This window comes from Macrosteles quadrilineatus, unplaced genomic scaffold (assembly GCF_028750875.1).
Source record: "Macrosteles quadrilineatus isolate MER2022 unplaced genomic scaffold, UCM_ALF_1.0 Scaffold_7__1_contigs__length_78375512, whole genome shotgun sequence".
Classification (NCBI taxonomy): Eukaryota; Metazoa; Arthropoda; class Insecta; order Hemiptera; family Cicadellidae; genus Macrosteles; species Macrosteles quadrilineatus.
In genome coordinates this window covers 8,952,512-8,973,090 of record NW_026542600.1, presented here as the reverse complement: position 1 = coordinate 8,973,090, position 20,579 = coordinate 8,952,512, and the positions used below count along the sequence as shown (strand labels likewise).

At 34.8% G+C, this 20,579-nt stretch overlaps 1 protein-coding gene across 2 annotated transcripts in view; it reads right to left on the bottom strand.

Annotated features, from left to right (window-relative positions):
* Window positions 1–19,882, bottom strand: part of LOC128998029 (CTP synthase 1) — a 35,291-nt gene extending 15,409 nt beyond the window's left edge. For both annotated transcript variants that reach the window (XM_054423966.1, XM_054423965.1), the window contains exons 1-10: window positions 19,633–19,882; window positions 17,949–18,119; window positions 16,479–16,564; window positions 15,456–15,587; window positions 10,736–10,900; window positions 7,235–7,389; window positions 5,148–5,280; window positions 3,498–3,586; window positions 1,693–1,830; window positions 769–938 (exon numbers count right to left, since the gene is read on the bottom strand). In XM_054423966.1, the coding sequence (XP_054279941.1) occupies window positions 769–938; window positions 1,693–1,830; window positions 3,498–3,586; window positions 5,148–5,280; window positions 7,235–7,389; window positions 10,736–10,900; window positions 15,456–15,587; window positions 16,479–16,564; window positions 17,949–18,119; window positions 19,633–19,798 (1,405 nt within the window). In that variant the 5' untranslated portion in view covers window positions 19,799–19,882. The remainder of the gene's footprint in view (window positions 1–768; window positions 939–1,692; window positions 1,831–3,497; window positions 3,587–5,147; window positions 5,281–7,234; window positions 7,390–10,735; window positions 10,901–15,455; window positions 15,588–16,478; window positions 16,565–17,948; window positions 18,120–19,632) is intronic.
* Between the last annotated feature and the right edge of the window lie 697 nt (window positions 19,883–20,579).

Below are 20,579 nucleotides of genomic sequence, written 5' to 3'. Positions count from 1 at the left end.
TATGACGAGGAAGGAAGAGCCTGAACAGCGAGCATGTTGTGTCGGAAATATACTTATGACGTAGAAGGAAGAGCCTGAACGGCGAGCATGTTGTGTCGGAAATATACTTATGACGTAGAAGGAAGAGCCTGAACCTGTTTATAATTTGCCCTCACAATTACAACATCGTATGCAGTTGTCATTACTACCTTAAGGGATCATAAAAAGTAATGTTTAACATAATCAACTACTATCTGTGTACTCCCTGAATTTATAAACAGGGCTGATGTGACTGTTATTCCAAAGACACTTATTAATGTTTAAAAATAAACTTGATTACTTTCTTGAATCATGACCCTTGAGATGAAGGGCTAAAACATTAATGGATAAAACATTTTGAAACCCTCTTAGTCTTGTTCCTGTTAAAGTCCAGAATTTCATTAGTGTTGGTGGTGATCTGTTAGCTCCATTGCTACCAGCTTAAAAATTGTATTGAGACTTAATAATGTACATAAATTACTATTTATCTTTACGTTTTGTGAGGGAAAAAAATAAGAAACATGATTAATATTTTTCACTTTAAGGATTTTGATGGATATTGCACATTATTTTGAGAGCAGACAGGAGAAAAAATTAATGTTTGTATCCACAACGTCTTTAGAGAAGAGACAACCGAAGACAAAAGGGTTGTGACTTACTTTATATCAAAACGGAAACTTCTCGAAACTCAGCGATCGAATCTTGAAACCAAAACTATTCCTACATTTGGACACATCACAAACTACTTACTGATCTTGGAGGTGAACTGAGGTTTGTCACAGAAGATGGTCTTCCGCTTGCCCAGCCGCATAGTTCCTCCCATGTCCCCCTGGGTGTGTTCTGGCATGTCTATGACCACTGGGTGTTTTGTCTCCGGATCTATCTCTGTGGAGTTAGCGTTCTCTAGCTTCAGGATATTCCTAAAGAAACGTCACACTTTCAAAACATTGAAAACGTTTCTCTGTCATATTTGTGTACAATTTATCAGTCAGTGTTATCAGTTTTTACTTTTTTTAAACTAAACACATTATTTACCAATAAATTGATGTTATTTGTATATTTTTGAACAATTAATGACTTATATTTTTTTAACAACTATAATCTTAATCTAAGCCTATTCAAACATTTTTAAGAACGAAAAGATTATATTAGTCACATGGCTGGAAAGGAAGTGTTTACAGTGACATAAGACTTGTGATTTAACGCATGTACTGTTAACAACTTCCCATCGAGTTGTATACGCGTTTTCGCCACACTACAGCAACAAATATACAGAATAAATCAAACACAACCCATATATACAATTACAACACTGTTTAACACAGTTTTACAGAATTTTAATCTTGTTAAGTAGGTAAAATGTTTAAACTGTTCCAATATTTATTGTTAAAGTGTAGTGTGCCTAGCCAAACATGTCTAGTATCATGTAGCTCATAGAGAGTCTAAAGAAGAAACTCATACTAGACCTACTCCTTTTTTAAGTGTCCTGTATTTGGGCTAATTAAGCTGATTTTTACAAGCCTTTTCTGTAAATAAAAACTTTCTCGTCTACAAAGACACAATAATATCAGCTGCTTACTGTGTACTGTTATAAAACTTTGGATGAAAAGTCTCAGTTCAGTTTTGATATAAGTAGTAACTGTAGCTTATGACAATTAAGTGTTTGTAACCAACCTTGAGAATTCAATGACAGCTGCTTGTAGTCCAAGGCATACTCCGAGGAATGGTTTTTTGGTTTTACGACACCAAGCACAAGCAGCCAACTTTCCTTCCATGCCTCGTTTGCCGAATCCTCCTGGCACAATCACTCCACTGAAACAAAGAATCTGTTGTTTAAAGATCAAAATTCATGTTTTGGCCTCTGGAAGCCTAGGTTTTATATAGTTCCCTAAAATAGTCCAATAGCAATAGCTTGTCACCCCGGAGGATTTTGAGATTTATAAAACGTACAATGACGAACAATGTACAGTTACAATGACCACATTCTCAATGAAAAGTTACAGATCTGTTCTCACTCAATACAATTTTACATTCAAAAACAGTTTGGGGAGCGAGCTGGTACAGTGGTAGAGCGCGGTGTTTATGAGCTTGAAGGTCCTGGGTTCAAATCCTGCCAATCACCAATGGATTTCATCTATATTAATGCAGCAACCCTTTAAGACTAGCCTGAAGTAATGTGTAAAACAGCTCCCGGCTAGAATCTAGTGTCCAAGGATTTAAAGGTGGGACAAAAATTCAAAAACAGCTCACTCTAGACCTGATAACACCTGTGATAACAAAAGGAGAGGAGACAACGTGACGTAGTCTTTCAGTCTTCTACCAATCCCGTGCGCCTGACTAATTCAGTAATATGGTAGCAGATTTTGACGAACATTGCAAACTTTGAAAATGTTGTATTCACAACAAAAGAAGTGCTACTGAGCAGTTTAATAGTTGGACTATTTGACAGAGGTAGGTGAAACCTATTTTGAATTGAGTATAAAATCTTTGAAATTTGATTATGGTTTTTGACATTTTATGAATATTTTTTTATTGTTTTTTTTATGTTTTTATAAGAGGTTGGCGGCCTCTTTTACCTAGCATTTGCCCGCAAAAGAGGCCTGTGCGTGGAACTTATCATTCAACCAAGCAAGGGGTGAGCCAGTACAGCACAAGGGTGAACTGTACTGATAAAAAGTAGTGGCAGTGTCTAGGGTCCGAACCAACAACATCGCTAACTTGGGCCTGAAGATCATGGCACAATATCTTAGTTTAAATACTTAAAGTTCAAAACATTTATGTACAAATTAATATTGACCGAATCTCTGTGACACCTCAGACTTTTAAATCGGCACAATACTTTCACAGAAGTGTTGAAAAAAGATATTTTGCTCCATGAATACAAGGAGCCGGCAGCAACTGGTACATTTTAGTACTTGTCTCTTACGACTTAAATTATTGCTTGCCTTATTCACAGTCTAATGCATCAGGCCTAACATCTATTGTTTAATTGTTTATTTATTTATTTCAACGGACATCTCCATTTTACAACCATGCAAATCAAATCAGTACAACTCAGGTTGGCTTATATCGTAACATTTAACAAGAACAAAAAGTAAACAGTTTGAAAGGATGAGATAGTTCATGTGTAAATAAAAGAAACTTAGCTTCCTAACAGTCATTAATGCAAATAGGAACAAAATCTGTGCAAGTTCATTACTAAGTGAATGACTAGAATACATAGTTGATAAACCTGACAATAATAACAAATTTTGTGCTTATAGACTAGAATAAATTCAACAATATAATAACGATGTAATAACAACAACAATAACAAACCTACCAGCTAAACAACAACAGACAAAATAACAAAAAGTATACTAATGAGAATAAATAAATTTGAAACAACAACAAACCCACAAGCTAACAACCAATAACAACTGGTAAAAATAAATAGACTTATATAAATTCAATTGTAGTATATAATCAATGATACTCACTCGCTCTTACAAAGCTGTTGCCAGGCTTCATGGTACTGGACAGGATTTGAATGGTTTGTACTATCTTCTAGATCTGCCGCCTCTATGTACTGAAAACAATTGCAAATCTTAACTGTAAGCTTTGAATAGAAAACTTCATAAATACAGATAGTAAAAATAAATTGAGATACTTATTACACACAAGAAAAACTCATTTATGTATCTCAGCTCTAGTAGAATAAGATACAGTACTCTCTCGTTTGGAAATGGATCGTTTTGTCTAAACTAAAAAAAGTCCAAACCATAAAATGTTAACAAAAATGGATGGATACATTGAAAATCATACAATATGAGGGGGTACTGAAGAAACAATCGTAATAGCGTTGCCATAGGCGGAGCTCACATAATACGTGCTTCAGTCGCCAAGTGTGTACGGCGCAACTCACTGCTAGTTCAGCACTACTGCGCTGCTGTCAAGCTGGCTGGTTGTATTCGTCTGTAGTGACATTTTTTCTAACCGCCATTTTGCTAGTGTTTTGTTTTTGGAATGGCAGGTAAAAAAGTGAACAAGCAGCTGCGACGTTTTGTTTTCTACTGGGTAAAAATGTGTGAAACAGCTTACAAAGATGACTGTGGTCCAACCAAGAGACAAAGCAACATTCATGGAAACGGAAGACGCCATTTTCACCCTGTCCAAAAATTGCCGTCAGGTCAAACCAAACATCAAAACAATACTGATTCATTTTTGTGATGCAAATGGATTGTTCATTCAGAGTTTGTTCCCTTACGTCAGACCATGAATAAGTCTTTTTATGAGGCTATCGAAAATTCTATTGAAGTTTTACGAAGATTGTGCAACAGTGTTCGACAAAAATGACCCAATCTGTGGTAGACAGGAGACTGGTTTTTTCACCATGACAATGCACCTGCGCTGCGCACACAGCCACCAATTTTCGCTTGTTTTTGGCTAAAAACGAGATAGTTGAGTCACCACAAGCACTATATTTACCTGACCTGGCTCCGTGTGAATGTTTTCTTTATTCACGCATGAAATGAGGTATGATAGGACAACGATTACACACCATTGAAGATGTCAAGAAAAAACTAAGGAGAAGCTGGAAGCTATTTCAAAATATGACTTCAATAATTGTGTAACAGTGGAAAAACCACTGAGACAACGACAGTACTTTGAACGGAATAAGATTGAAGTGTAAATAATTTGTAAATATATAAATATTTCTTTTAAATTGTGTTTTTTTGGGTACTCCCTCATATGTGCTAAATTAATAAACTGTATTGTTATGATAAGCAGTAACAGCTGTAGATACCGAACAGTGCAAACTTGATTGTAACTGATATATCTACAAATGTATGTGAAAAGTGAAAGCTAAGTTTGATACCTTTTATTGTGTATCTAGAAGCCCTTGGATTATAATTATCTCAGGTAAGCTAGCTTAAATATGCCCATTCTCAAAATGAATTCATCCTGCTTCCCTACTCTACTGAGACAATATTCTAAATCGTCGTAAACATTTCTGCCAACTATACACCTACTCAGTAACAATTACGAGTTATCACATAACCAAAAGTCAATGTTCATAAGCAGGATTCAGAAGCCTTGAAAACCCAAGTACCTCACTCTGAACACCAATAGCTTAGGTAATTACGAACCGATATCTTCAGATTGTAGCCAACATCAATGGCTGCATGCTGTAGTGCTTTGGTGACAGAAGCGTACGAGTCTTCCAGCTTGGTGTACTTTCCGACCAAACTGATCTTCACATCTCGTCGTAGTGAGTCCACCCTGTACAAATGCAACTATAAGCATACAGGGAAAATGTAATCTTACTCATATCTGTTTAAAGCTACAGCCACACTAAGCGACTTGTTTGCCACAAAGAATAGAAATGTATTAAATTAAATGAAGACGGCCCACGACCACTTGCAAAAAAATAATGTGTAAGGAGCTTTTTAGGTCGCGGCGACAAATACGCTACCCATGTTATCTTACTGCACCAGCCACACTAGGCTAGTCGCTTCCTCACACACCCAGTTCCTGCAGTTTTACTTTATAATACTTTATATCTTAGTCAGTTTTTATTTGACAGGAATAAAATATGGAAAATATGCTTAGGAAATAAACTTGTGTAATTCGACTGATGCAATAGGAATCCGAAAATGTGTATGTGCACTAATTTTTACTTAGTTAGAATCAAAAGACCTATGTAGTACAGATAGGATACTAACAGAAGCATTCTGGAGGTAGAGTAACCAAATGAAATATTCTTCAAAAATATCCGTTATTACACCTTTTAACTTCACTTATTTCTTTTCTATAAGAACTACAAGTTTATAGGCTATCAAATATTGAGTGAAGTAGGGGTGTGCTAGGGGGGGGGGGATTTAAAAATATAAGTCCTCTAACATGTAAATAGAAACATATGTTAATTCGTTACCAACAAAAATTACATTTAATTAACATTTTTATTGAATTGAAGGATTTTCCACCTTAAAATATCAGAATAAAGCTATTCTATTTTAATTATTGACAAATTAGTGGATTAATTATTAATTGTGCCTAAGTGCTGTTGTTATTTTTTAATTAAAATTTTCTGTCTTTAGTTTCAAGCCAACTACTATTACTTGTAGTTATTTTATTACATCACTTTTGCACATAAAAATTATTAAACATGATATGCAAATTTAGCCCAATTGGTTTTTAGCTATTACATATTTGTTCAGGTGTGAACACATGCTCAATTATCCATCCATTCTATGAACCCATTATGCGATTGCATTATTGTATAAATGATCTACTGCAAGAAATTATGGTGGAAATTTAATTTCCAAAATGTGAAATCCTATAAAGTTTAATCTGGCAGATACTTCAATCTGCAATGATTCAACCCAAAAAAGTACATTATCAAGTATATTTAAATTATCAGGAGATAGGATAGTTTTATTGAAAGAGTAATGTGCAAGATTTAATCGCAAAATTAAATAAAATACATGTTTTTATTGGCAGTTGTAAATTGTCTGTGTTAAAGCAAAATTGAGAAAAAAATCATCTGATGAAAACTTGTCCACTATGTCTTATGTACCTTTTTTTTCCTTACGGAGGGAAGGGAAAATGTTTTACGCACACATGTAGCCAGTCTGTAGTGTAAAACTTTAGTGTAAGAATTTATCAGACTAATGACCAAAAAAAGCCTCTACTCAATTAGGCACAAACCTGGGATTGTTTGTCGCATTACTTCAAGTCATGCCAACATGTGACCTAAGCCCTCAGGGCTCGCGCCGTTTCTGGCATTCAGTTCTTTATGACTAAGGTGGAACATAAGGCGTGAGTTGGTGCAGTAGAATGGACTGTACTGATTAATATTGGTACCAACGCCAGGACCCAAACCCACAACATAAGCTTTTTATGCCTAATATTCTTAGGCTTAAGTTCTTAGGCCTGAACAACTCTCTCTTCCTTAGTTGAAAATGATGTCAGTGACAGGGAAATAATCTAATCTTTTATGTATATAGAGTAAAGTTTAGCGTTTCTTATGGTAGTTTTGACCACTTTCCATTCAGGTAAGCCTTATATACTCACTAAAAATCCTAAAAACCCTAGGCCTAGGTATGTTACATCCTTTTTTACAGTTGGTTGGTTTATTCAGCGACCAGATATGATGGGTTCTATAACAGTATAACTAATTAAACAATTCCCTCAAATAAAATCTATCCTCAAATGAACAAATTGTACTCAATACCTGTCCGCAAGATCCCTCCATTTGTTGATAAGTTTCCTAGGCCTCGGCATCTGTACATTGAGCTGAAGTCTTTCCACGAAGAATTCCACCATTCCCTGCTTCTCCATGAGGACTGGTACTCGGTAAATGGATGACAGATCATGGATACACACCACCTACAGTCAAGATAGAATTAATCTTCAGTTCCAAGGTCTTTCACTTAGGAATATTTTAACCCTTTGTCAGTGCCTTTGATTTTAAAACACAATCGGTGACACGCAGAGTTTATGTCCATGTGTTGAAATATTAGTCAAACACTGTTTTAAGCGAATTTCCCATTTAGGGAATAAGCTGTTTTATACATAATAATACAAAAATGTATTAACATGTTGAGTGCGGCAGACATTCCAACAAGCACTAGCCAATGGCGGCTAGGCCCGGGCAAAGCCCCGGCACGGCACCGTAACAGCGAGCACAATTGGAATTCAAATATTACAATCTGACGAATAACAAAAGAGGAGCGGTGATTGTACTACGTTACCCCGAGATTGGACGTAGCCCGGCAATGGCTGAGCTCATACTGAACTAATGTAATGGGGGTTGCGCAACTACATCAATTGATATAGGCTAATAGCACTCAACGTGTTAATACCCGGAAATAAACTCCGTGTGTCATTAATTGTGTTGTTTATGTTTGCTAGGTATATATTTTATAAATATGTAAAAGAAAGAGTTTTTATTGATTGTATGCACAATTTATTGATTATAGATAGTTTAAATCTACCTCATTGTACCAAAACAAATTATAGTGGCGAGTTAGAATTGCAAAACAAATATAGTGATGTTTACACATATTGATGGATAGAGAATCTTGCTCATTAATGAATAACTTTGTTATTTTTAGCCCTGCATGTTCGTGATTTAAATACCACTTCAGTACAACATCCTGTCATTAAGCCAATCAACTTTTTGGTTGTGTAGAAGTTTACAAGCCAAAATGTCGAATTAATTAGGTTTTTACCACTTCTGAGATTATTAAAAAGCTGAGATAAGACTATGTCCTAATTTTTATTTAACGACCGTCAAGCATTAAAATATTTGGGCACTGTTCATTTTAGGTTCTCTCTCACTAAGCTCAGTCACATAATATCACATAATAAGGTCAGTGACCTGACCTGACTGAACAGGATTCGAACCCTTAGCCCTGGCCGAGGAGGCAACACCAGAGATTGCTCCAGATATTAAAAATGTATTTATCCACTACCAGGATTGATTATCTATTTCGCTTAAATAATTTCTAAAATTACAAATACCTATACAACATTTTATTTTATTTTAACAAACAACAACAACTTCAAACACAAACACTATAATTCGGGTGTAACAATTTCTCTGTGTCAGTGTATATGTCTCGAAATAAAATATTGTACACGGCAATGTTCAAAGCTACAGTATTAAGAAAAGATGACAAACATGCACAAGAAGATGAAAAAAACACACAGTGTGAAAAATTAAGCAGTTGTACTGAAGTCAAATAATTTATCCTCAGTACTAAAGAATATTATTCTATTTGTAACAAGAATATTTCTAAACACATAAGTCTAACACACGTTATAGACACATAAAGAATAGGCTATTACATGATAGAATAATACTAGTAAATAGAACAACTAGAAAAAATACTCTTCCCACAATAACAACTATGCACAGAAACAGAGAAATGTGCAATATATAAACAGAAGAGTAAACTGATTAGAGAACAGGTAATGAAATGCTGAATGTAAAACAAACAGTAAGATAAAAGTAATTAATAGGATAAGAAACTGTAGTCTCAACAAAGAGAATGTTAATATTACAAAACAGAAGATAAAGAAAGATAAGCTATCAGATGAATCATAGGACACACTCGCTGATACAATTATAATTTCAGCGACACTGAATAATACTGAACAGTAGGCGAAGGAATACATAAATAGGTTTACATACACATAGTCTTACAGTACATACACATCAAAAAATAAAAGAGCAGTTAAAGATACTATTCACACTTAAATTATTGTACCACACAAACGTATAGGATGTTTTAAAGTTGTGACTTAGTCAGTTTAGTTGAGAAAATAAAGTCTTGTTATTTATAATTTTACCAAACTTGTAATGTATTGTGTACAGCAAAAACATTCTCCACTGTAGGCCTCTGGATTGCCAAATAATATTGGAAAAGGTTCAAATACCTGCCATTAGGCAATCCATTAAAAGTGCAACTAGTTTCAGTCAAGTTTTAATTTCAACCAGTCTGGACTGGAAACTCGGACCGGTTGTCTTCCTCTGCACTGCTGTTACTGATCAGTTACCGTAAATGTATCGTGTGTGTGTCCCCTTTTTCAATATTTACATTTGTGTCAGTTAAATTTGACAATCCTCATGGAAAGAGGTTGTTGTCCTGGCCTATTGTATGACATGTATACTTAATGGCAATAAACTATTTGAATTTGAATTTGAAAGATAAAGAAAAACGTCCAAATGATGGCTCCATAGGAACTGAAACTAGTTGCGTTGCACATTGAATGGACTGCCTAATATTAGGTATCCAAACTATTTTTATTATTTAAAAAAAACATAATTGTGTCTTGCCAAATTTTTATTTAACTTTGTTTTAGCCATTTTTTGCGTCAAATTGAAACCTTCATACACGAATGAATCAGGCTTTTTTACCAGGACACAAAATTGCTGAATGTTAAGTATTTGTAGCCTAAACCATGTTGAGAAGCTAAGCTGTTAAATCTAAACTCATCTGTTTTATGTAATTCTTGGGTATTAGAAGCATCAGCAACTAAAGCTGCTCAAGAAAATCATTCAAATTTGTGCCTAATGAAAATCATTGATGCTTTGAAGCATGTTGGTTGTGCTAAGTTTGATTAACTTTAAAATTATTTCAGGTTTAAAAAATATACAAATACAAATTAGAATACATGTACTTTGACGGCTTGTATCAAATCAAAAAACAAAATATGAACGAGTTAACCTGATGGCAGTTTGTTTCAAATTTTGTTTATCAACATTAATGTTTGACAAGAAATGGATTTTTTACTGATAAAAACATTGTGTGCAGTTCCTGAAATGATTCAAACATGACACTTGTGTGTTTATTAAAATTTGGAGAAAGAGTTCATTGTTTCTTAGCATATCTACGATATTTCCACTATCGAAATCCTTCGGGTTTCTTTGTTTCACGTTTTTTGGAGGTTCTAAAAACAGAATTTAGGGCAGGAATTAATAATTCCAAAAACCAAAGTAGCCAGGTCAAAGTCAAGTTGGGTAGATAAGTCGATAATGCTATTTTAAGACTGACCTTTGTATTTTTTTATCACTGTGATCACTCATTTTCCCAGGCACATTAACTGTAACAGTGATTCACTGTTTTTAGATTACCACACAGATCACTCGGCCCATAAAAACAGGGAGTACTGGTTACAAAACTATGAATGCAAATTATAATATAGGAAAATAAATATCACAGCATACCTGTTCTGGGGGGACGTGGCAAAAGTTAGATATTTTATCTTTGACGTCTTGGTTGATTGGTTTCTCGCTGCGGCAGACGACCAGGTCGGGGGACAAACCTAGTCCGCGTAGTTCTCTCACACTAGACTGGGTAGGTTTGGTCTTTGCTTCTCCTGTGGATCGGGGCTGTAAAACAAAAACAAGACAAATTTTAACCCTCACATTAGTTTTCTCCTATATTTCAACCAACGGCTATATTCATCAAGTATTCTGCTACCTACTATGATGAAATTATACAATTCGTTGAGTAGAAATCTTATGTAGTATTTAATATGTAGCCTAACTAATCTGACGTGGTATTACTGTATTTCATGGTAAATGACAAAACAAAGAATCTTGAAATCTTTAATCTTTAAAATTATAACTGATATATATTTAACAAAACTAAATGGAAAATAAAGGGTGGTATAAATAAATGCAAATATATTGGTGTTACAATTTAACTAGGTACCTAGGGAGGTTCAGTCAGTATTTTATACAGCTATTTATTAGGATAAACCACAGATGGATCAATAATATTGAAATCAAATTTTAGCGATTGATACTTTGTTTCATTTCCAAGGCCAACCAACAATCAATGGAATCAACATTTGGCATCGAGACATCAATAATTTTATTCATCAGTGTTGTACATGGTAATGGAATTAATCCCAGGACAAATTTTTATTCAATCAATTAGTAAGTGTTATTTCAAAGTAGTAAGGTTATTTAGCTTCAATATAAAATAAATGTACAAGACTCAACCAACAATTCCTTAATCAAATTATGATGATGACTTCTGAATTTATAAGTAGCCTTATAGAAACCCTTTGGTTACGGATAGCAGGAGGGCTACTCCAAGTAATAACAATTAACAACATTTAAATGTGATACAGAGACAAAAACAATTAAAATAAACTACCTTCCAATCATAAACCCTGGTGGTTCTTATGTACAGTAATGTTAGAACACACTAGAACCAATAGTGTTCTGATCTGTTACCACTCGTAAAGAAAAGTTGTAATTGTTTTGGGTGTGTTGCTAACCTAGTGGTTAGCGTCTTGGACTTTGGTGCGGGAGTGACGGGTTTAATTTCCAGCATAGATATAAAACTTTATTCTCATGTCGACCTCTAGTAAACTGCTACTGGTGTAGATTAAAAAATATTATAATTTTAGGCCGAAACTATTATATTTTAAAAGTTTGACCCATAAAACGATCTGTTATAGGTACAGTGAAATTCATCCTGAGAAGAAAAATTTTGTTGGTACCGAAGTACCAACGTTGCCACACAAAACACATATAACCAGTTTTAGATTCTTCACTGGTTATGGAAAGACTAAATGGGTCTACATATCCACTACAAATTTTGAGTGTACCTTAGAATATGTTAAGTGGTCTATTAAAATGTGTTACGTTTTTACATTTATAATCCACACTATGGATATGCATAGATATACAGGGTGTTCATTTGAAAACTTTCCATATCTATTGTGTGCAAAGGTAAGGCTTTTAACACTTGTTTGTTCTCATTTCCCCCTAATTTGGACATGCCAAATCCAATAAAATTATTTTCAATTTTGAAAAATGCCCCAAAAGGGCCCAATTTGGGGGGTAGGGGTGCTTTTTGAGAAATTTTCAAATGTAAACATGGGTTGTGTGATACATCAATTTAAAGCTCTAATCACCCCGATCATTTTGGTGCAAAAAAAGTTTAATTATCTTTAACCGTATTTACAGGGTGGGTCAAAACGTTTTAAAAAAGGACTTTGAAGTTAAGTACCGTATTACCCTAACTACTGAACGGAACAGCGCCAAATTTCTTTCCAAGCTTATTCTTGAGCTACTCTTTAAGATAACTTGTAGTAAGGGCATTTTCCATGTTATTTTCTAATTTTAAAAAAATCTCAAATTTTAAGAATAAAAGAAAGCTGAAAACTCAAAATTCTTAAATAGCAAGGTATGACAAATTCCATACCAGGTGAAAGGTCCTTTTTTAACAAACATTTTACGTATTTAAGTTTTCTTTCTATCTCTTATCGTTTAAAAATTGCAGTAGAAAAACATAATTTTCTATGGTAAAATTGTAACTAGTTTTCTAATAAAACAGCCAAAATTCGTCTTTAGACACATTAAGTGGTGCAATAACTGAAGGAAACAATTCATAATTATTTTTAGGCAGATAGGCAAACAAGTCATTACGTTTTACTTTGTGAAAAACAAGTTTTATAGCTGATGAGAAAAACCCAAGCGTGGGCCGCTTTCTGTAGTACCATTGACTAGTCAATGGTAGTACTAATTTCAAAAGTACCATTTCCTGTAGTACCTAATCAAATATGGTGTAAAATTAAAAAAATAGACTTTATTTTTACTTATTGGTCACAACAAAAGTGTTCCAGGATAACTGCAAAGTTTTTAACAATAGATATCCAGGTATAACATTGAGTCATATGGCTGTAAATGATTTAGTTAGGAAGTTTTCTGAAACTGGCTCAGTTACCAATGAGAAAAGAACAGGATGAATTCTGACACACGTAAAAGTAGTCGATCAATTTGTTATGAATCCTACTACATCGTTGTACAAAGTGCAATGTGTTTTATTAGAAAACTAGTTATTTTACCATAGAAAATTATGTTTTTCCACTGCAATTTTTAAACGGTAAGAGATAGAAAGAAAACTTAAATACGTAAAATGTTTGTTAAAAAAGGACCTTTCACGTGGTATGGAATTTGTCATACCTTGCTATTTAAGAATTTTGAGTTTTCAGCTTTCTTTTATTCTTAAAATTTGAGATTTTTTAAAAATTAAGATAATAACATGGAAAATGCCCTTACTACAAGTTATCTTAAAGAGTAGCTCAAGAATAAGCTTGGAAAGAAATTTGGCGCTGTTCCGTTCAGTAGTTAGGGTAATACGGTACTTAACTTCAAAGTCCTTTTTTAAAACGTTTTGACCCACCCTGTAAATACGGTTAAAGATAATTAAACTTTTTTTGCACCAAAATGATCGGGGTGATTAGAGCTTTAAATTGATGTATCACACAACCCATGTTTACTTTTAAAAATTTCTCAAAAAGCACCCCTACCCCCCAAATTGGGCCCTTTTGGGGCATTTTTCAAAATTGAAAATAATTTTATTGGATTTGGCATGTCCAAATTAGGGGGAATTGAGAACAAACAAGTGTTAAAAGCCTTACCTTTGCACACAACAGATATGGAAAGTTTTCAAATGAACACCCTGTATATACACATTAAATTTAGATATTTCTAGTAATTTTTTGGGTTTCATACACTTTTTTCTTTAGACATTTGTTTTTCAAATTGCTCTTAAAATAGCTGATCCAAAGTTTGCATTTTACTAAAATCTTTCAAAAAATGTTTCAATTTTGTTTTAAAAACCTGCCAAGTTATACCTCCATATCTTGACGACCTCTTTCCCAAAACATAAGATCCAGATCTTGTATATTCTTGCTATCACTGGACTTGTTGCTCGATGAATCGTTGTCAAAGGATAAGAAGGATGAGGGATTTCTGGGTAAGGATCTGATCTGGGAAAATTTAAACAGACATGTTTGAATATTGTAAAGTTTCCGATTTCTTTAATACTAACTTTAATACTTTATCAAGAGTGTGGTGTGAAAAAAGTTATTGAAAAATCGAAAAATGTATATCAAATTTAAGCCAACAATTTCAGTATGACTCATTGAGTGAAGCAAGAGTCGAAGGTGACTGCAATTTTCAAAATTATTACTAAAAAAGCCTTCAGACACTGGATAAAATATCAGTTATGGGTTGGATCTATTTCAGCTTAAAACAAAAGGTAATTATTTTTTTTTTAATAATCTTTTAATAAATGTAATAAATTTTCATTACAATAGAATCCCTTATATCCAGCCCTCCGAGAACGAGACTCTGGTCAGACAACGATTTGGCTGGATAAACCAACCTATTATACCTAACAATTATTTGTACCTAATCAATATATTTAGCTAAATGTATTGTTCATGTATCTTTTGGGATCGTTTTCAAGGAAAAGATAAATGTTTGTAAAACCAATAGAAGATAGGACTATGTGGTTAAGGAATTAACATCATTATGAATTCAGATAATATAAACAAATGTAAAGTCAAAATGGAGATAAAAATGACTTACAATAAACTGGCTTTGAAGATTGTTTTAAATCCTTAATATAGCCTGAAAATTTTTTCTTGGACTTTCTTGTCGTTGTTTTTGACAAAACAGAACAATTAGTGTACTGTACCATGGATTACATTGACATACTATCTCATTCATAACTGTACTAACACTGAAAAAATCAACCAGCTGTTTGAGTGAGGCCTATTCACTAAACTGGGCGGTGAACACAGTAAAATTTAAACATTCAGATTTACTAGGAAAGCCCATGAGACTAGTGTGTGCAGCTACACGTCCGTAAACTGAGGGAGATACGTTTAGATATTGGCTTCTGCGGAGTGGCCGGATAAACAGAGGACCGATAAAACTGAGGCCGGATATGAGGGGTTCTACTACACTTTACACTATTTCGGTGCAAGCAAACCTTGTAAGGTATAGTTTTTGCACATTATTGAAGCATATATGCATGTATCTTGTTTTTGTTTATATAGAAATTTATTTTTAGGAAAAAAGCTACTGCCTCTTGACCTGCCAACTGTATTTGAAAAGAAAAATTCTATAGGTTTACCTGAGGAACAAGAGAGACGTGGGCGCAGCAAAAGTTTTCTCGCTTAACTCTGAACTGGAATTGTCGAAAAGCCTCAACAAATGGCATCCCTTCTATGTCTCCAATGGTGCCACCCAATTCTACGATGCACACCTATAACATGGCATAAGTGTTACAATACTGGTGTAGCTCAAGAATCAATTTTGTTCACAAAGAAAGGTACCTTGGGCTTACCAAGAGAAAAACGTGGGCCTCTGTAAGGACACAATTAAATTACGGTCAAATTACCCTGACCGCAGGAAGATAGACATATAGCTTACAAATTAATTGGATTGAAAAATTAAAGTTCAACTCTCAATTTGTAAGTTTTAAACACTTAGGCCTAATCGTTATAATTTGTATGCAAAATAAATTACACATTGCGTTCAAAGTGTCTAAAAAGTATAAACATTATACAATATAGGCCCTATTTGTACTGTAGGTTATATGTTCAATAAATTAATGTACAACAGTGTAACCCAAGATCACGTCATTAGGATCCCTACCCAAACTTGAAAATTAAATTCACTGATTTATTCATGGGTCTTCACTGTCATGTTTGGGTTCTTTTTGTTTTACTGTATTAATATTTAATAAGTGTGTTAGGCCGGGTAAATAAGCAGAATCATAGCATTGTATTACATCATAGTGGACCTCAGAGGCAAATGCAGCAGTGTATGGACATAGCAGCAATGTACCCGACGGACTTCAGCCAAATCGTATGAGATTCTGATTCCTTGCTAAGCAGAACTACTAGTCACTAAAGGTCAAGTGGTCGACCAACAAGTCAGAAAATTAACCCAAGCCAAGATTTCTCAATGTTGCAGAAATCATCTGCCTTAACTAAATCAGCCTAGAGTAATTGAATATTGACTACTACAAATGTTCGCATGAGTTAATAGGCTATCATAGTTTACAGCACATGTCTTGTTTAACTGGTCTAAAACCATGTTAGACTCCTAATGTTCTCAATCATCCTGACACAGGTTATTACAAGAGGTTTACCTGAGGTTTAGCACCATCCTGAGACACGGACTGATTGGCCACTCGCTCCACCCACTCTTGAATAGCATCTGTGATGTGTGGCACCACTAAAGACAAAAAACATCGTTATTGTGTTGTAAAATTGTTGTGAAAATAGCAGTAGGCCTACATGGAGTTCACAAATTATTCTACAAAATATTTGAATTTTCACAGATCAAATATACTTCAGGAATTGAACTAGGCCCAGTGTAAATAACAATTGATTATTGTCGGACCACCAGCGTTGCTATGCTGTACAATGCTGCACAATGCACCAGCATAGCAATGCTGGTGGCGCTGCCTACGAATTGACAGGCAAAGCTCTCTCCGAGTACTTAACGCTTTTTACCATGCGGTTAGCATTCTGGGTTATAGTAGTATGTTTTCTGTGCCAATGGTGAAGAAAACAAAACATTTTAGGCCAAAAAATAGAACTCCTGGAATAGATCCAAATTCCAAATCTCTTGTCATGTCATCATACGATGTAGCGAGGTGAACACTCTTACACCTTAATATATTTGGTATTCAAACAAAACTTATTATTGAGATAAACACTAGGCTATACATAAAGAAAACTTTCTTTGTTTTCTCTGGATCTTTGTTTGGTTTTTTGTGAGGTTATTTATGGAAGCACATGGCATTTAGTCCTAGGCTATCGATTAATTATGCTTCCTAAGGCTACGTAGGCTTACACATGAAAGTGTTGCATCGAACATAAAAGCATTTTCCAGAAAAACCTTTGAGTGCATGACAGCGTTGCATTGCACGGTTTAAGCATTTTGGCACATCCCAGTGCACGTAAAACGACACTGGAAGATGTAGAGAGTGTAGGTACAGTATGTGTTTAGGTTTTTTGTCCTGGATATAAAGAAAATGGACAAAGAAAGTAAAACAACTCACGGTTCTTTGGTATCATTTACCCAAATCCAAAGAAATAAGAACCTTGACGAGTTACAGTTAATGACAAATAGTGAGGTTTTTATGGCACCTTGTGAGAACGTTGTAGGATATTGCATTCAACCAAAAAGGGAAACTCACAAATATATTCCTTAAGTTGCATATACAAGTAAATAGCCTACACAGAATTTACATAAACTCAGATGTCATCTACCCAACTTTTAAAAGTTCCGGCTTAACTTATGAAATGTGTGCGGTTCAATTTCAAACATCGAAACTCAAAAACACATAGCAATCCGCGAGGGAACTTCCAGGCAAGCATTATAACGTACATCTTCACCAAAGAAAATGCCCCCGCAGTCTTTTTTAGGTAGGTAGTGCTTAAGAATGTGTGTTCGAGTCTGTGATGTAACGCTTACATGTGTACTGCCTACTGCCTAATACATATGTTGGCAATAGATTTTAGCAGAACTACGGATTGTTGCCTTCCCTTACAAAAAACTATCAACCATCAATGTTGTGACATAAGAAACAAGACGAATAAAACCCACTGACCTTGGACAGTCTTGCCAAGGTAATCTCCCTTGCGTTCCTTGGTGATGACAGATTGGTAGATCTTGCCAGTCGTGATGTTGTTGTCCTTGTGCAGGGTAACATCCAGAAACCTCTCGTAGTTACCAAGGTCCAGATCAACTTCTCCTCCATCGTCGAGTACATAAACTTCACCTGCACAAATAGTAGGATTTGAGGAAGGGCCTAGCAAGTCTTCGAAATAGAATCAATATTTTGAACCCAAAGCATATTTTTATCTAAAAATATGAATGGAAGATGTGGGATGCCATATGCAGCTTTGTTAAACAGACTGAAATCCGCCTTTCTTAAGCCAGGACCATTAATGAAAAAATGCAAGTAGGCTATTCAGGAAAGGCTGGGTTCAATTTAAGCCCTAAAAGTGCTACCAACTGCCTTTTCTTATGATCAAACCAGCAACCTTTGGAAGTTATAGACTGCCATTTACAAAATACCTCATCAGAAACAAAAGATGGGTTTTGAGCTGATTTAACAGATAAGATTTTGCAATACTTTTAACGCGTTCAATGTGGCTGTGCAATGACCGACCGTTGTCGGTGGCGCAAACATTCTAGTGTGCTGTACGTGGATGAGTCCACGAAAACGTTTAAATTTAGTTTAATCCAAATGAGAGGCATATACTGTGTACCATTTGTTCTGGATATGGTTTTAAAGACCCAACAGATAGCAGCACTACGCAATACCCAAACTGCTAGCTTAAACCATAAAAAAATACTGCAAAAAAGTGGTCAAGCACAATTTTGAGGTTAGGTTCATTCCACAATGCTACAGTAGGCCTACATTCATTAACATTATTCTGTTATTCTATTGAATGTCATTGGATCCAAGCCTAAACCCCACACTACAATAAATTTGTAACCGTCTCTACCCCCAATATAATAGTCAGATCAGAAAACAAACTAACTTATACCAGATTGAAGTAAGTTATAACAATGACACAATAATCGGCATAAGCAAAACGGCTTCTCACCACAGTGGCTACACTAACCTCTATTTTGATAACGGTTCTTTGACTAGTATACTCGTCGCCCGCCACTGAAAAGCGATAGCAGTGACGAGATTATTCGTCATCCGCAGTGAACGTGTTAAAAATGGTTTGCATGGGTGGAGGGACAATGCAATTCCATAAAACTGATAATGCCCGTACTTATAATCTAAGCTACCGGTACATAAGATTTGGTCAGGAATAAAATAGGAAGCTAGGCTTCAAGGAGTCAATATGCTGTATGCTTCATTTTTTAAGTTTACAAAACCTAAGTATAAAACTTATTTCATAACCTAACCTAGCATCTGTCCCTAACCTATAACAGTTTTCAGGCCTAAGAAAATTTGGTAATGGATCAATATAACTTACTTAGCTTACATTTTACATAAGCAACTATGCTGATGTTTAAAATATGGCATAACATTTGGTTACACATAACATCAAGACCTATTTTGACATGGTTGTATGATAAAGAGTTGATGAGGCACGGCTAACAAGGACTCTAGACCTTGTCTGTAACCTTGTGAAATTGTGTGCCTTAAAAGCACATAAGGAAAAAACGATCGACTATCCAGAACTTAAACACACTAAGTTAATAGTATTGAATCATGTTTAAATCTTGTCATCTTTTAATAATGTAAATAAAGGCCAAAATATACTTACCATGCTCATACGGCGAAAACGTGCCTGCGTCAATGTTGATGTAAGGATCTATCTTTATAGATGTGACTTGAATGCCACAACTTTTTAATATTGTACCAAAAGAACTGGCAATTACTCCTTTGCCGACTCCACTGATAACTCCTCCAGTCACTAAGATGTATTTCATCTTGATAAAAAATTTCAAACCAAAGTCACCAAGACGTCAAAGAAACGCACGCCAAAAACGAGACGAAGACAACGAACGAAGGAAGATAGACAAGCAGACAAGGCAAGGAATTGACTTGAACTAACCTAAAAAACATATGCGAAATTTAGTAAAAATAATGCAAATGCCTTCCATATCATTCGTAAATCCATATTTTTTCTATGATCCGATTAGTTTTCATGTAGCTATAGAATGATAGATTATATGTAAGAACGTATAGCTACCAGTCTCATATAAGAAATTAATGTTTTTATTATTAATTGTAATAATACTGAAAATTGGTGATCAGCCTGGCATGTTTGTTTAATAGGTCCCAAATAGCATCTATTTAGTCAGGGATGGCCTGAGGAGTGTGCGACGTATGCAATGCACACTCGGGCCTTTTGTAGGGGATAAAAAAGGCAAATTAATAGAAATGTATTTAAATGTTGGGTAGCAAATTTCAAAATAGGAAAATTTGTCTCAAAACTGTTACAGTTCTATTTCAAAGTTAAAACCGAAGATCAACCCCCCCCCCCTTAATCAGTTCGGAAATACAGTAAGTAGCCTGATGCCCTTGACTAATTATGTTAGTCACTAACCGGACTACAAGATCGCGCCACTCAACCTACACTGCAAATAGTTTTACAAAGGTACTACATGAGAAGTTTCGTATTTTAGTTTGTTTTGACATGGCTAACACTGATTGTATTTGATTGATTTGGCTAAGCAAATAAGTAAATCAACCTGGGTTTCAACCTGG